Source organism: Vicugna pacos, chromosome 3 (genome assembly GCF_048564905.1).
Source record: "Vicugna pacos chromosome 3, VicPac4, whole genome shotgun sequence".
Taxonomy (NCBI): domain Eukaryota; kingdom Metazoa; phylum Chordata; class Mammalia; order Artiodactyla; family Camelidae; genus Vicugna; species Vicugna pacos.
The window spans coordinates 38,511,344-38,529,801 of NC_132989.1; the positions used below are offsets into that span (position 1 = coordinate 38,511,344).

Sequence of the window (18,458 nt, forward strand, 5' to 3'; positions counted from 1 at the left end):
TCTCCCTTACAACTACTTAACGTTGCCACTGAAGTGGGAAAGCAGCCATCGGAAGTAGTAAAATAAATGGGCGTGGCATGGCTGTGATCCAGTAAAACTTTATTTACAATGCAGAAAAACAGGGGTGGATTATTTGGTCCCATGGGCTACAGTTTCCTGATTCCTAACCTAAGACCACAAAATCTAACAAAGAGGTGCACTTCCTATAAGAGATTAAGAAGCAGAGCTACTCAAAGCGTTGTGAACACATACTGGACCATGAAGTCCATTACTGATGCACAATCAGGTAAGAGCTTGTGAAAGAATGTTAAGTCAATCATGTCACTAAGCCATTAAGTACACTGTTTAGTTCAGTTAACATTTTTTGTAGTGAGACTTCCTTAATGAAGCAAGCATTGAACTGATTTACCCTTTTGTGCACATGCTTTATCTCCTCACATGCTAACTGACTATTCTGAATAGCTCTGCTAAAATGTAAATGTCAGTAAACACCGCGCCATAGGTCAAATCCAGCCTCCCTTTCATATTCTAAAATAAAGTTTACTGGATCACAGACATGCCCATTCACTTACTTATTGTCTATGATTGCTTTCACTGTACACTGGCAGGGTTGAATAGCTGCAACAAGGATTGTAGGGGCAGCAAAGCTTAAAATATTTACTATGTGAATATTTGCAGGAAATGTTTGTTAACATCTACAACACGTACCACACAAAAATACAGATATAAGCCTAGAACAGCAAATTAAACACAGAAGCACTTAAGTAGCTTTTCTTTAAACACCACCTGATTTAGTAAAACTCATACTTAAAAAACAGTACCCATAAGAAAACCTACTTGAAAGGAGTGTTTGTAGGTTCCAGCAAAGCTTTGTGGCGGAGAATTGCAGGACCTGCAGACACACTGTCTTCAGAGGTATGACTTGCAATATAGTTTTGAGGTGGACCACCATGGATTTCAAGTCGTCGTCGAAGAACTTGTTCCCAACACTGTAGAGTTTTTAGAACAGCATGACAAAGTGGTGAACTAACTGGAAGCTCTAAAATGAGAAAATAAAATTGACTCATATTTATCTTCTGCAATAAAATGCTATATTCAATGGTAAGAATGACTGAAATAAGGTACTAACACACATTTTGGCAGATTAGATATGGAAGAGAGGTGGGCATAGAAATCCAGAGGATTGAAAGGAAAGATGTCATAAATTTGTATAGCATTTCAACATAATTAGGTGGCCTTGGACAACAGGAAAAAAAGAGGGCAATCTAAGACAAAACTGTACTACTAGAACTTGAAATAATATTTATGACTTGTGATTTAAATAACTGCTACATCAATTACTGCTTTTGACTTAAACTTTACATAAAAAAGTACCTGAATATTGTAAAAATATGTCTGGGAGGAAAATTGCTTTAAACCTTTGTATCAGGCCAATTTTGATATGGCATATAACTAGACTTATTTTGAAAAATTAAAATACACAAATTGAAAAAAAGTAAAATAATATTACAAAACTCAGCACTTTTCAGTTCTACACTCACATACTCCTGAGTCCTGATCCCACTTTCAACTGTCAGCTATTCCTACCATTTACCTTCGAGAATCTAAGTAACATGCTTATTGCAAAATCATTTTTTTCAATTTTAGAAATGATCCACTGATTTACTACTATGGAATATGAGAGTAAACTTCTCCTCTCTCCATCATTCCAATGTAGTCACATAATAACCGTTGGTTAAATTGGTTATTTTAGTGTCTACCTTGTTGTATATATGTAAATATAGATCACAGCTGAACTGCTTGATATACTATCACGCCCCTTTCTTTCCTGTACAACCTTTTCCTCCCTCAGAGTTAGTAATTACTAAGTTTTTGCATTTGTTTAGTTTCCTATGCATCAGCAACTACTAAATTCCCAATACCTTAGCTAGAGCTATAAATACAGTCTCAATACAGTCATTTATATCAGGCTCAGATACCCTGCTTTCCTGGATGCTGTCCTCCTAACAGCACCTAACAATATGACAGACCCATTCACAGATGGGTGCTTTGGTTAAAAGAACCCTATCTTCTACACCAAGAAGTTACTAAACTTCTTCACTATTTGAAAAAAATACAAAGCAGTAAATCAAAAGCAATTGCGATATTAGTGCATGTTAACATATTTATTACCTGAAAGATCATGACCTGCAAAGGGATAGAAAGTCTTCAAATTGCTGAGTACCAACTGCACCATTGCCAAACGCATCAGTGACCAACTGAAAATAAAGCAACAGTAGGTCTGTTAAAAATTTACTTAGAGATTTAGAAGAGTACACCACTCTTCGTTCCAAGAATTCACTATTAAGAATCTACCCTGAAGATGTACCTCCACAAAAACATGTCAGTATTCTCCACAACAGCAAAAGAATAGAAACAATCAAATTACCCATCAGGAAAGTAATGGCTGAATAACTACAGTTTTGAATCATGGAATATTACAGTAGCCATAAAAAAAGATCAAACAAGGATCTCTAAATGTTAATATGGAGTGAACTCCAGCAGGTATTAATAAATAAAAACAGGTTATAAACATTACATATAGTATCCTACCCGTTATCCTCTGTGTAAGAAAGAAGGGGAAGTAAGATTTTACACAGACACACACATATTTTTGAAACCAGAAGGATAAACCAGAAACTAGTGTAGAGGGTGTAGAGGAAGACTTGGGTGGAAGAATTATATGAGACTGTGGATTTTATATTTTCATATATATTCCTTGTTTTGGGGGGGGGTGGTTTTCTTTTTTTAGCCAAAAAAAGCTACTTCAGTTTCTTTTGTTTTTTTTCCAAGCAAAACATTTATTTCTTAGAGTGCTGGCTTTTTATTAATCTAAATTCTGGTAAAAATACACATGACAAAGTTTACCATCTTAACGATTTTTAAGTGTATAGTTCAGTGGCAATAAGTATATTCACACTGTTGTGCAACCATCACCATCATCCATTTCCATAATTTTTTTCATCTTGCAAAACCGAAACTCTATAAACATTGAACAATAACTCCCATTTCGCCTTCTCCTGGACCTGGCAATCCCCATTTTACTTTATATTTCTATGAATCTGACTATAGTAGGTATCTCATGTAAGTGGAATTATGTTAAGTACTTGCTTTTTGTGACTGGATTAGTTAACATCCTCAAGATTCACCCATGGTGTACATGTATCTGAATTTCCATCCTTTTAAATGCTGAATAATAATCTACTCTATATATACCACATTGTTTATTGCATTTAATCTGTCGGCAGACACAGACACTGGGTTGCAGTTACCTCATGGCTATTATGAATAATGCAATTATGAACATGGGTGTATTGATACCTATTCAAGGCTGTGCTTTCAATACTTTTGGGTATATATCCAGGAGGGAAACTGCAAGGTCACATGGTAATTCTATTTTTAATTTGCGAGGAACTGACATACTGTTTTCCATAATGTTTGCACCATTTTACATTCCTATGAATAGTGCATAAGGGTTTCAACTTCTCCACATCCTTGCCAACACTGCTATTTTCTGAGCTTTTTGATAGTAGCCAACCTAATGGGTATGAGGGGATCTCTCACTGTGGTTTCGATTTGCATTTCCTTAATGATTTGTGTTGTGAACATCTTTTCATGTGCTTTTTGGCCATTTGTATATCTTCTTTGGAAAAAACATCTGTTCAAGTCATTTACCCATTTTTTAAATTGCACTATTTTGGGTTTTTTGTTGGTGAGTTATACAGTCTGACTTTTGAGCCATGTAAATATTTCATATATTCAAAAAGAAATTGAGGTAAACAGGGGAAAAAAACAAACAGTACACCAGGAAGTAAAAAACTCGATTTCTCTTTTCAATAAAGGAGTACTTCATTTTCCCTAATATAGTTACTGGTTTCTTTTGGAAAATTTATATTTTTCTGTCACACAATTTACATAATCATATTGTAATAAAAATATACACACTTTTCAGATATAAACAACTTGTCAGCAGAGACAGGATAATACACCCTCACTGATGAATGTAAGGACAATGCAGCACTGAAGTTGAGGGTGAGCATTTTGAACATTTATGATTTTCATACATAGAAGCCATTTTCAAGACAGTAACCATTGACATCTTTGAGTACTAGTGTTTTACTGAAAAGACATTAGATTTTTTTAGGCTAAAACAATGGGGTTTAGGGAGCAAAGGGAAAGAAATAATAAGATAGTAAGATCCGTGAGAATTGAAAAAAAGTATAGACTGTCCATTCATGAATAATCAAAAATAAACTGTGGAATTATTGTCAAATAAGGAACTTAATAATTTCAACTAAAGAAATCTGAATTATAACGTGTTATAATTTACCAAGCTATTAATTTCATGTGTTATTTAAAAAAATACATAGTCAATTTTTAAAAAGAAGCTTAAAATTAAATATTCCATACCTATATGAATTTGAATTAGAGTGCTCTTGGAGATGAAAATCTGAAGCTAAAACATCTTCATCTTCATCATCACTTTCCAGACTCTCCTCTGAATCATATTCTGCTCTACTTTGAGAAGGGGGTAGAAAAGGCTAGAATAAAAAAGTTACAGAATTTATCATCTAACCATCTGATTAAATACATTCGATTATACAGTCTGGTATCAGCAATTTAAGCCATTTTCAGGCACTGCATTCTAAGAAAGCAAAGTAACCAGTATTTGGCTGTTGTTTCTTTAACATTCTATGCCTTCAACGTCACTTTACACAATTCCCTTATTTACTTATCCAATCAAAGGAAAATTTTTAAGTATCCACTATGTATCAAAAGTATACCCAATATAAGAAATCTTAAGACATATACAGAGTCACTGCCCTCCTTGAACTTTTATTGTAGTGGAAAATAAAACAGGCAAATAATAGAAAACTAAACATAAATAGTATTTAGTTGTGTTATTAAAAAAGTAGTGTTGACAGAACGGATGGGATTACTGTGAACTGGGAAATACTGTCAGAAACCAAGTTTTGTATTAGAGGGCAGAAATTTTACTATTATCCAAGCTTTATCACCTAGATAACTGAATAGGTAGTTTAATATGTAAAAGTCCTATAAATTTATGTGTTTTTTTCAAAATATCATTACAAAATTTGTCTAATTAGAAGACTGTCTCTATCAATAATAGATGTGTGTGTGCATGCCAATAAAACATGCACAAGTGTGCATACACACACACTCACAACAAGCCATTAGAGAAGTTCTAGTTTTCACTCCAGTTAATGGATGACCACTCTCCTGCTTCGATTTTTGACATCATGGTGCTTGATAGGTCCTGTGGTTCAGATTCTTCTAACTTAAGCGTTAAAGCTTTGAATAGATAAACAAGTGCCAAAAATAAATACTCTGCTTTCTTAAAAAAATAGTGCTGGGATTGAAATATTAAAAAAGTTGAGGTAAGCTGATTATGAAAGTTCTCTTTGAAAAGTGGCATTTAAGTGAAACCTAAAGGGCAAGAAGGAATAAGCAATATAAAAAGAGGGAAGCAAAGCATTTTAGGTAGTAGAAAGAAGATGTAGAAAGGTTTAACATGTGGAAGAGTGTGGTATGAAAAAATTAGTTTGGCTGAAGCGTAACGAAGAAAGAGGATAAGTGTTGGGAGAAAGCTGAAGAGAACAGCAGATGATACATTAGGTAGAGTTTTCATACAACACAGTAGAGAGTGTAACAGAATGCCACTAATGACTTTGAAGTAGAGGACAGGTATTGAGATTTATGCTTTAAGAATATTACGATTACCACTATCTTATGAGAGTCAAATGGCAAGACTAGAAATGGAGACATCAGTAACTAAGGCAGGAACTGGCAGTCTGGATACAGGTGTTAATGATGGAGATGGAAAGAAATAACACATTCATGGTGTATTTGGGGGGGAAGCATCGACAGATTTGCTATCAATTTGGAGAGCAAGGGAAAGAGAAGGAAAAGATGATTTCTGGGTTTCTGGTCTGAGCAACTATGAGGATGAAGATGTCATTTACTAACCTAGAAGGACTTTGGTTGTGAGAGGAGAAGTACTGCAGAAAATAAACATCAAAAAGCCAAATCTTGAAAAAGTTTAAGATTCACACACAGGTCAGGTAGAACAGGAAGGGTGAAAGGAGACTATGAAGGAATAAATAGTAAGGTTGGGGGAAGAAACAAGAAGACACTGGTATCAAGAGAATAAGAGAGAAAAGTAATTCAAAAAGGAGGAAATGATCACATGGGTTGAATATTGCTAAGAGGGCAAACAAGATAATGATATAGAAATTTGTTATATTTGATAATAGGATGCCACCTGGATCTCAACAACAGCAGTTTCAGTGGGTTAGCTGTATCAGAAGTCATACAATGAGTAAATATGAAAGGGACCAATGGTAATAGAAGGAAAATGTGTACACCATTTTGAAAAGTTGAATGAGGATGGGAAGCAAAGTAATGGGATAATAGCTGGAAAAAGTTTTGGAGTCAAAAGCAAAATTTGGAATGGGAGACAGTAGGGCACATTTCCAGTCTGATGGGAAGGAGCCAACAGAGAGAAAAGAACTGAAGACATACTAAAGAGTAGAGAAGAAAAGCAAGGATGGGATTCAGAATAGCACTGGAGTCTCTGATAGGAAGGACACTTTCTCGATAATAATGGGAGGAAAGTATAAAGTGGGAGCTTCACGACAGAATGATGAAAGGGTTTTGTCTGGTGTTTTTTTTTTAATTAAATGACTTACAAGATGAGGTCATCAGTTAAGAGTGAAGATGAAAGAGGAGAGGTGGGATGTTTGAAAAGAAAACTTACAACTTATAAAATCTTGGGTTCAAGGAAGCCCAATAAGAAACACAGGGAGGACAGAACTGGAAAAGCTGAGTGAGGAGCTTAGTAAGTCCTCTCCCCTAAAAGTAGTAATAAAACTAAGTAATTTGTTGAAAACAATCATTTATAGATATTGGAAACTGACCAAATGCATACAACGTATAGAGAAGCATTTATTTAAGAAAAATCTACCGAATTAATAAAAGTGAGCATTTGGCATTTTGGCCAGGGGCTACTGCTACCCCCACCCCTGCCCTATGTGGCCCATTTGTCCTATCAAGGCCAGCATGGCAGTTTGCGAGGACAAAGAACTCTGCTGCCAGACTAGTGGGGGCTGACTTTAATAAGAATTCCGTGTCTAGCAGCTTTGTCAAAAATAAAAGAGTTCTAAGTAGCAAACAATTAGGGGAGGCTAACATCTCAACTAGCCTGAGGCTGTGACAGAGACTGGAGCAAGGGCAGACCAGTCGAAATTTAACAAGATCCAGGAACAAGACAACTACAGAAGGCTTTGCTAATCAAGAATCATATACACAGCAAAACTGTGCTTTAAAAAGAAAGATGAAATAAAGATATTCCTATATAAAGTACTCAATAAACATTCAGTGAATGAATCAACGACTCTGCAAAAGACAATGTGCAACAAGGTGATATAAATGCCTTTCTTTATCCTGAAGCATGCAGGATACAAGATAAATAAAATACACTGCTTAACAGGCCTCAGGGATTGGTTCATCAGGAAATAGTGAGGTGTCAATTAATATAAGGAAGTAAGTAAGGAGAACATCCAGAAATTCAGGATGTGAGGGATCTGGCTGATCACAGGAGAAGCGTAAGAGATACACATATAGGCAGTTCTTCCTTGGCTTGGTAGTGCAGGAATGTAAAAATAATGACACAAGCTGAAACTATGAAAAGCAACCTTAATAATTCATGAAAAAATTACAGTTGTTCTGTGACCATTCAAAAAATTTGTCAAAACACTAATAACCTTTACAGTCAGTTATAAATGTACAGGAAATTCTATAAAGTAAAAATAATAGTATTTAGTACACTGTAACCAAAATATTAGAAACACTGAGAACTAAAGTGTTTTATTTCTATGAAATTTATCAAGGGTACTTTGAATAGTGCTTGCCTTCTTCTAACTTTATAACTCAGAATAGAAAGCAAGCATCTCTTTTAATCCTTAGCAAACTGTCATACTCCCTTTTAAGTTTGTATCAGCTTCCAACTTTTTACGTTTTGTACTTTCAATGTTGTGAAATATTACTTAAAGTTCCTTTAATGTGAAGTTTTTTGTCTATTTCACTTTCTTCGGGATATCTTCATCCTCTTGTCACATTTTCCTCATTTATGCTGATAAGGTGTCCTTCACTAGGTTCCTCTGGCTTCACATCTAAAGTCTCTCAAATGACAGCAACGGCAATATTCCCAGTTAGCTTCTTCTTCTATAGCTTTACTTACAGTGGGTTGCAATTTTACTTCCAGTGCTATCACTTTTCATTTTTTGGTTCCCCTTTCATCTTTGTCAGCCAATTCCCTCTTCTGATTAACAAATTTTGTGAAATGTGACTTGGGTATATCACAGGAGATAAGGAGGCAAGACAATGACATGCTCTTCTGTCTGTGTATGAAATGAATACTGAGTAACAGGTACCAAATGACCAATCACCAACAGACTTTGGAAGAACGGTTGTGACTAGTCACTGATTGTCCGGTGCCTCTGTTACTTACACACAGATTTGTAGACCAAAGAGATAGCACGAAGTTTGTATTTTATGGGGTTAATCATATTTAATATATTGTGGTAACTTCAAATTTTAACTATGTTGTTGAAGTATTGATGTTATTTAACTAAAAACTGAAACCTCTGTATATCAGAACAGTGCAGGACTGTGTGGAGTACAGAAAAGGAATTAGAGAATGGATGGTACTTTGACTTCCTTGATTGTTAAAGTGTTAATCAACCTATTCTTTCATCTTACTAGGAACTTTGCTTTCTTTAAAATGCAAAAGTCATAATTTTTAAAAGAACTGTATTAAATACTGGTTGAAATATGGCCAAAATATTTTAGAGTATATTTTGTCATAATGCAGCCTGATGAAAAGAAAATTTTCTAAACCAGTGTGAGAAAATATTGGGAAACACCAACAATTATGCTAACTTAAAACATTTTCATTTCTGTTTAAATGATCTGTATAACACTTCTATTACCTTGGCAATGAAGTAGTCCCAGATACTGAGCTCAGGTGGGATGAATTTCTCTTTGACTGTCAGTGACTCCTGGCTTACTGGTGGTGAGGAAGAGGTCACTGGGGCAGATTCTCTGCAAGACATTTTTGATGGCCTAAAACGTTTGCTCTGTTTCTCTCCTTCTTCCACTAGTGAAGAAACTAATAAGAATAAAATAAAGTATTAATAAAATAAGTACTATTTACCTGTACTGATTTCACTTATTTTTACATAAGACCTAAGATTAAATACAAATAAGTATATATACAAAACTGAGATTATTATTATGATAGGAAAGATGGTGTGAGAGAAAAATTACCTTGTATAGCAATTTTTGATTTTGTCTCAACTTGTCCCTTACTCTCTGAATGTAGTTAACAGGGTATAATATCTGCCTGTAAATGAGCCTGTAATTTAGCTAAGACCCATGACAGAAAATTATCTACATGTTTCTAGTCTTTTTTTTTTAAGAATATCATGGGGGGTTGTGGAAAGAGTATCATGAGATGTCAGCAGTAATTAAAGGCAACAACTCACTTATCAGATTCTTCACTAATCACTTGGCCTTCTATCTACTACAAAACTACATTTTTCACTGCTAATGTAAGAAAAATTTAAACACCATAACTACTTACTAAACCGATTCAGACCTTTAGAAATGGCTTGAAGACAGAATTTTCTAGTCAATGGAGTAGCAAAGAAGGAGAAAATCCAATCTTTATTGTTTTAACTTCTAAATATTTAACAGTTAGCCAATATTCTCTTAGTATTTTACCTTAGAATATAGAATTACAAATAGAATTACAAATCTGTAATCAACACTAAGCCACAAGATGCAAAACACCAGTAGAGAATCAAGGATCTCCTGGACATAGGCATGATCTAGTAGAAAAGTAAACAACTCCATATTGACACACCAGTATTCTCCTTCAATGGTTCCAGTGAGAATTTACTTACCTTCCAAAGGAATACAAGTATTTGTACTGTAATACGATTTTGTTTTACTGCTTGAAGCTACTCAGCTTGCATAAACAGCATGCTCATGCATTATATCAAGCTACAGCCAAGCCAAGTTTAACAGAGTAATTATTTCAGAAAAAATGAAATTAACATCAATAAAATTAGTATACTAAGAGATTGCTAAAAAGTGGTATGATTAATACATAATCTTTCAAATGACTTTAAAAGGAACCATCAGATTCAATGTGTAATTTTTTTCTCTGTTCTTATAAGCAATTGATAAAAAATAATCATGCTTCTAATATCTGTTGCATGCATTTACATACATTCTAAAACTTGAGCACTGGTTTTACCAAATTCTCACTAAGTAAAAAAATTTAGAATACAGAGGTATTTTTTTATCTGTCAAAAACTAATGCTTTAAGATAAATTTATCATTTCATTTTCACATTTCAAATTTATTATTTTACTGTTTTGCCTGTTTTGGTTTTAGATTATTAGAAGGCATGTAACGTGAACATAGATTCTTAGGAAAAAATAAAACTTACAAACAATGCTAAATTCACAGATTTTTACCAAGATTGCTATGTCATAATAAAGCAGAGTTTTCAAAAGCAAAACATAGGAAAAAGTTTGTTTACAGAGAAAAACACTTGGAAGTACAGTGTGTAAACCCAGACACATGACAAGAAAATAAAAGATCAACCACACTGCGGGGAAATGTCTAAAATTTCAAACTCAATTGCAGGAGTATAAAACTACTTATCAAAATACTTGTGATGAAAGGACAATAGGGGGAAAACGGCAAACAGGTTCATAGTACTGAATGTTGTATTACGTGAAATGCTACAAGTAGAACGACCTAAGTGACACCTCTCAGCAAACAAGAAACGATGTGTGGCCTGGCATTGGGGTAGATCCCCCTTCTCCTTCAAACTGCAGTTAGACTTGAGACAGCTTTATGCTTAGGTCATGCTGGGTGTATCATGAAGCGCAGGGACACCAACAGAGACTGTACAGCTCTGAGTGCTTGACCATTTGTCTCTGAAAAGAGCTAGTAATAAAATATCAAGAACTGTGCAACTCCTTGGATAAAAACTGACTCTACTGTTTATTGTTAAGGCAGTGAATGGCCACTTTACTAGTAATAAAAGAAAAAGTCAGTATTAGGGAGAAATAAAAAGGAACACGGGTACAGATAGAGCTTAGGAATTGTAAGGGGCATGAAGATGCTAGAAAGTGGGTAAAGAAAAACTAAGGTATGCATCGGAATAACAATTCTTATAACTGCAAATATTATTATGAAACAATAAAAGTTCTTTAAAGATTTTGTTTCACTTTACCATATGTAATAAAAAGTGAAAGTATGGATTTCTGTTTGCAGAAAAAAAGTAAGTTTTTGAAAACTGCTATTATTTAGCTGATTGTCCACTTTAAAAATTAACCATAGCAACAAAATAATTCAGAACTTCATGAACATACGTTCACATTATAGTTTAATTAATTAGAAAAAATAAATCCCTCGTTAACAGGTAATGTGGAAATCACAAGGTAGATTAAAATTAAAAAATAAGTTACTAATTTATGTACATTAACATTTTTGTTAAGAATTCTAACCTGCCAAGCTAAAGTCTAATAAAAATCAACTGTCATGTTCCTATATTATTAAACTTAAGTCATATTTAAATTTGTCACTAAAAGTACATTAAGCATACAACATACATGCAGAGAGAAAAATAATTTAGTTCATAAGACCATCACTGTAAGAAAATTAAAATCAGAATTTACATCAGAACAAGGAAAACAAATGGTGATTTTTAAAATCCTCTTAAAGTACCAAGTTTAAGAAAACACTTTTTAAAAGACAGATTTTTAGGGGTTCTAAGCATGTATTTCACCTTCAATATACAATACATTGATACTGAATAAATTGTCAGGAAAATGAAATATTCTAGACTTCTCAGTTTTCATTTGGCCAATTTTAAATACTAGAAATTTATATATATACATAAAAAGACTCTTGGCTGAATTCAGATCAACTTTTCTAAAACACACTATTTTACTCCCTTGGTCAACAATGTATACTGAATATTATTGAGTGAAGTTACACTCCTGGGACATCATGATTACGTTTTGCAATAATTCAAACATGCAGGGTTGCTGCTTACTTATAACCTAAAATTTATCAAGCTGCCATGCTGCTGTAGTTGGTGTGCTTTCAGAACAACATAAGAATGCCTTCAAACCCTGAGATTTCAGAACTTTGCCTTATATTGAAAGCCATCCTTGCTTGTCTCCTGTCTTGGTTGATTTTCTGTTCTTAGATTTTGTCTCTCCAACTGTCAGTTTATCCACTTCACAGGACTACTACTCCTAATTACTATTACTACCTTTACTATCTACCATTGCACTTTTCCTTTTTCTTTTGTTTTTCTATTTCTTTCTTTTCTGTCTACTCTTACACAAACTAGATCAGCTTTAGAAACAGCAGGCCTTTGGATTCATCATTAAATGAATATACTCCTTTTTCCTGGTTAGCAAACTGATGAATCAAATCATTCATGTTTTCTATAAATGCTCCTTTAGTTACATCCATGATTGATTGTATTCAGAAAGGTTCCTGGGTTCTCACAGACAGATGACCACCATATAACCTGGGATGTGCTATATCCAGCCCTACCACTAAGTAAACCACATGTTTAAAGTATCCTATATTATTTGACTATCATGTTTCAATCCAAGAGATTAAATGTATAGATGCAGATAATTTTGTTCATTTTGATTATTTAGGATTTAATAAGTGGTGAGATAGAGTTTACGGTATGGTATTTGTAATTATAGCTAAATCTGAGTGGTTAAACGAACAACCTGGACTTTGAGTAAGGTTGCTTATTCACCTGTGCTCAGAAATGCTCCAGGAGTTGTTGAAACTGAGACCTGCTGACTGGTTAGTAAGAATGTATTTTTAATTTTTTATAGCTATATAGACATTTGGTATCAAGAATTTATCCCTTTTTAACATTTTACATCAACAAGATCAGAGTCTTAAATCATTTTTTCTTAGAACATACTACAAAATAGGGCAAAATTTACCTATCAATTATTTATTTAAAACTAATTTTAGTAGACTTTATAAATCTTACTCCCTCTTAGACTTTGAAAGTTTTTCTTTAAATGAATTCAAATATCTGAAGTTAAGTATATGTTCCAAGGTAAGTGTCTAAGTTAGCTTTTCCTTTTTTTTAATCCATATAAAAAATAAAACACAGGAAATTACTCTTTAAAAATCATAAAGAGGATGTTACACAAATTAAAATATTGTTAAAAATTTGAATACCAAGATTATCACATATGGGTTAATAAATTACAAAAAGAAAACTTAGGCAGAAATCATCATGAAGATGTATAATACATATTGTTTCAATATTAGAGACTTTAGAAAAGAGGATACAATTGTTTAAAATATTTATTTTACATGGTATTATGAACACTTACAAATCTAAAACCCCTAATGGCTGGAATCATAATATGCAGAACATAAAGCAACCTTATTTGAAATGTTTTCCAGTCACTTCAAGTCATAGTCTGATTTATTCTGGTTAGCACTGACATTTCTTTATTTCTACACATTTAAAAATGTTAAAGTCTAAGGAATAGAAAATACCAAAACAAGTAATTTAAAAGCAGAATAAAAGAGCAGAGATGGTTTTCTAAAATGCTAATTGTTCTAAATCAAGAATATGGCTTGATTAACGGAAATTTTTCAATTCTCTGTTATAAATGCCAAACAAAATAAAACTTGCCCACTGTACCCCAACCCCTCCAAAACAACACAAAGCAAGCTGAACTATAAAAGCCTATTTCTAAAGCTAATATCTTGCCTGCAAGACTGGGAGGGCTATGAGAACTGATGGTTGAAAGAGCTTTGGAAAAGCCCACACATTCCATGGAGAATACCACTACCTGGTGGGGACTAGGCATAGCAAAGTACCTTCCTGCCAAAGAAAGAAGAGAGAAGCTGTATTTGGGACAGAACAAAAACCAGTGTTACAGTATATTTCAAAACAAAAGAAAATTTCAATAGTAAAAGGTTTAAAATTATATTACATAGTTCTAATTACTGGTGCACAAGTATTTTAAAGTTTGAAAATTACACCAGAAATTTTATAGTGCATTTCTACCATGGAACAATTTGTTCATGCTTTGAGAAAATGGTCTATAACAAGAACTTTCTGTGAATAAACTAAAATGTAATTACTTTTAACAAAGTTATCATTCACATGAATAAATAAAACTTCAGCCTAAAAAAAATAAGTAAATAAAACAGATTAAAAACTAACCAGGTACAGCTTTTGAGTGCGTCTGTTCTTTGCTGGGGACATGTGCACCTCCACCAAATACAGCAGACCACATTTTTTCATTTAGAGGATGGGCCACAATCCGAAATAGTTCGTTACTAGAATGTGTTGCCAAGCCATGGATGAAGAGACTAAGATACACCGCTGTGAGAATCTCACAGAGTAAGACTGTAAGCCCTGACTGGGCTTCTTCCCCGGAAGAATTCAGAAGTCGAATTAGAGAAGTTATTCCTAGGAGAAACAACAAATGTAGTTACCATTGACAATAAACTTAAAAAATTTAAAATTAACCATATTTTCTAATTTTTGAAAAAAACTTTATTGCATCAGGATTAAAACATTTTCTTCTCTAAATTCATAGACAGGTAGCAATTACTGTAGTTAATGCATAAATGCTGAGCTATTTGCTGAATTTAGAGAAACGCTAGAAACCTAATCTGATTCAAATCAGATAGATAAAATTTAGTTGTCACAACAAATGTTTTTCTATTACAACAGAAGTAAAATTATAAAAAGTGATATAACAAGACATTTGAGTTATTATAATATGACAAGCAAGGAAAAACTAATGTTATGTAACTAGATAATTTATAATGAGTGGTGAATAATGAACTGGTATCAATTCTAATAATACTTAACAATAATGATCACATAGCAAAACCAAACCAAAACTACTTTTTCCTCATCTGATTAAGTTCAATAAGGCTAATAAAAAACTCACACATATATAAATTATTTATACCTGGCCACTGAGCTGGTGATGTATTGGGAGTGATGGCTTCATCTAAGCTTCCTGTTTTCAAAGAATGTCGTCGGGGAAGCAATACTGTCTGATACACCATTCCAGTAAACTGATTTGTTTGAAATGAACTAAGAGAAAAAAAATCAATAATAATAATCTACAATGATAATAAAAACAATATAATAAAACAACAGCAATAATAATAATATATAATGAACTAAAATAATTTTCACATGTAACATTTTCACGTCTTTAGATCTAACTTCTAGGATACCTTAAATACAAAATTTTGTGTATTAGTTATACTGCTTTACATTTAAGTACTGTACTTTTCAGTCCAGTACTATAATACAACAAAGTGTTCTTTAAATTATCTAAATTAAAACAGATATGAAAGCTTTTAAATATATTTACTAAAAGACACAGAATATGTACAAATGAGAGAATCAAATCATTATTGACCACAAATAGCAAGCTTATATATCACAATTTAAAACAAGGTTATTGAATTGAATATAAAGCCAGTTTAGGTTCAGTGTGATATTTAATGGCTATTCTACCCTACATCATGCTAGGTTACATTAGATACATGCACCAGGTAACCAGCCATTTAATGAAAAACCTGGTTTGTCTTCCTGTGAAATTTACAGTCTGATAGGGAATCAGACACACATAATTTTATCACATTGCTTTTAAAGACAAAAACCTGTGCTCTGATAGCCAAAGAGTAGTATTCACACAATTTGGGAATTCAGGGTAAGCTTCTCTTAGTAAATGGCTAAAGCTAAAATAAACTAAATAAACAGATAAATGAACTAAATAAATTACAGCTTGACATAAACTATGAAATAAATCTGAGAGAAAATGGTATGAAAAATCTGTTAAATACTGTCAGTAGTTCCTATATAACACGTTAGGTAAATGAATATAATATTTAAATATAGCATATTTATTGGTTTAGATCTGTGCTAACTGTCAAGTCTTACTAGTCACAACATTTTGATGCATATGTAAATGGTTCTCTTGCTTTACTTTCCATTTTCAAGGTGGCAGAGTAACAACAAAAGAATCCCCCCTGCTAAAGTAAGTATAAGGAAATAATGAGAAGGATTAAAAATAGGTTGATGAAAATAAATTCACATTTAATAACACGGAAGTGAACTTTTGGAGGACTAAGTTAAAGAAAATCAGGATGAAACTACCACGGGATTCCATAATCAGAGTTGTAAGCTGAGGTGACTCATGGGAGAATTCAAACACATAAGATAAATAATCAAAAATCAACACAAAGGAAGGCTGACATGTTAAGAGACAACAAACTCAGAGAAATGCCTACACTTGAGGAAGCAGACTTAGGAGAACATTAAAGAAAGTGGTTAATACACAGAGAAGGTAAAAAAAGAAACTCAAGAAACAGTAAGTTACAAAAAAAAGTGGCTACTTAAATCAATAAAGAGATATTAAAAATGAAAAATAGAATTTCTAAAATATAAACTCAAATAGCTAAATAAAAGATAGGACATTGCTGAAGAATGAATTAGTATCTGGAAAATGAAGCTAGGATTTATTCTTAAATGAAGCAAAAAGAAATAGAGAAGAGGATCATTTGAGAGGAAAGCTAAAAGGCAAATAAGAGGGACACATACAAGTTCTAATATCTATCTCATAGGGAAGGAAAGAGAAGAGTGAAGATAAAATATTTAAAGAAATAGAGTAAGGGAATTCCAAAGAACTAAAGAAAGACACAATATCCCAGTGTCAAACTATTTTTTAAAAGCCTAGATAAATTATAGTGAATGTGAAACCTTAGGACATAAAGAGAAAAATCATAAACATCAAATATCGTGTAAAATTTTTCTCAATTCCAAGTCAGTCACTCCCTTCTCTGTGCTTCCTGAGACATTTACTATCTATTATTTTATAAGACGTATCATTTAAGTATTATGTCATGCTACATATCATTAATCAGTTCACATGGTTGTCTCTAATTAGACAGACCTTAAGGAAGGAGACCTTATTCCAGCATGTATCACAATACCTAACACTAGGCAGTGAAAAATAAAAGGCTGCTAAATAAAGTTATATTGTGAAGAGTTTACTTGAGATGCATTTGCCATAAAGACATAAGCTAAAATTTCAAAGATGGAAACAAAAAAAGACTCAATACCTCAGCCATATGCTTTTGCATTATTTAAAGTGGACTGCTGTGTACAGTATTTCTAAATCAAAATCCTACAAATTATCAAACCTCATCAGTTACTGCAAACATTCTTAAATTTCACAAAGATATTTACCTGTAGTTATGACTACCACAAAGGCACTGATAAATACAAGCAGAAAGTGAGGCTGCTAAAGTATGCATTACATATACCTGGGGGAAAAAACAAAAAATTACTTTAAGTATAACTTTATTAAAAATTTATTTTCAAGATCCAATATAACCAGCATTTTTAAAAAGATGAAAAAACTATTTTCCCCTTATAAACTGTTTCCTTTTTCCCTTAATATTAATTTCTGTCTGGAGAGGCCTTGCTACAAACAAAACCTGAGGCCTCTGGCAGAAATTATAAAACACACATCTGCCACCTAATTTCTATTTCAAGCACAAATGAGAACAGACATTAGATATTCAGTAGTGCAATGAACCATGCATTAAAAGCAAGCCCCCCAAGACTCAACGTGCTCCTTCCTCAAGCAAAATATGAAGCCCAGCCTGATGATGACAGTTCACTTACAAACAGATCACTGAAGAATATGCTTCTGCACATTCAAGTTACTAAAGAAAGCAATTTGGAGAGTGGCATTTCAGAGAAAGAGGAAGGTATGAATGACAGCAACTGAAAGGCAAATATTTGAAAAGGAAAGACAGGACTCTTAATATGGCATGAGAAGAGAAATAATAGAAGTAGATCTGAGGATGGAGACGCTTAACCTAGGTAAGAAAGTAGACTAGACTCTTAAAAGGCCAGGTTCTTGATCTGATGATGAAGAATGATACTCTTACGTGCAGATTAAAATCTAATTGCCATTTTTCCTTCTATTATGAATAGCCATGTGATATGAATTAAAATCAAAGGTAGCATCATATAAAGGAAGACAGCAAAGGCCTCATATAGGAGACTACAAAAATAATCATAATATTTTCCAGCTTCTCCAATCAAAAGGTGAAGTCTATTTCTCCATTTATTGAATCTGGGCTGACTTGTGATGTGCTTTGCCTAAAAGGACCCAGCAAAAGTGATGTGTGATTTCTGAAACTAGTTCTCAAAAGTCCTTGCAAATTCCACTCTTGCTCTTTAAATTCCTGGAACCACTATGTGAAATAACCTA

At 33.2% G+C, this 18,458-nt stretch overlaps 1 protein-coding gene across 7 annotated transcripts in view; it reads right to left on the reverse strand.

Moving 5' to 3' along the window:
- DMXL1 (Dmx like 1) overlaps window positions 1–18,458 on the reverse strand; it is a 113,889-nt gene that overhangs the window by 31,731 nt on the left and 63,700 nt on the right. For 4 of the 7 annotated variants that reach the window (XM_072957832.1, XM_072957825.1, XM_072957824.1 and 1 more), the window contains exons 26-33: window positions 17,423–17,499; window positions 15,129–15,256; window positions 14,369–14,617; window positions 13,910–14,023; window positions 9,051–9,229; window positions 4,450–4,580; window positions 2,173–2,258; window positions 838–1,039 (exon numbers count right to left, since the gene is read on the reverse strand). In XM_072957832.1, coding sequence (XP_072813933.1) covers window positions 838–1,039; window positions 2,173–2,258; window positions 4,450–4,580; window positions 9,051–9,229; window positions 13,910–14,023; window positions 14,369–14,617; window positions 15,129–15,256; window positions 17,423–17,499 — 1,166 coding nt within the window. The remainder of the gene's footprint in view (window positions 1–837; window positions 1,040–2,172; window positions 2,259–4,449; window positions 4,581–9,050; window positions 9,230–13,909; window positions 14,024–14,368; window positions 14,618–15,128; window positions 15,257–17,422; window positions 17,500–18,458) is intronic. The other 3 variants (XM_072957838.1, XM_072957835.1, XM_072957829.1) reach the window with 1 other exon arrangement.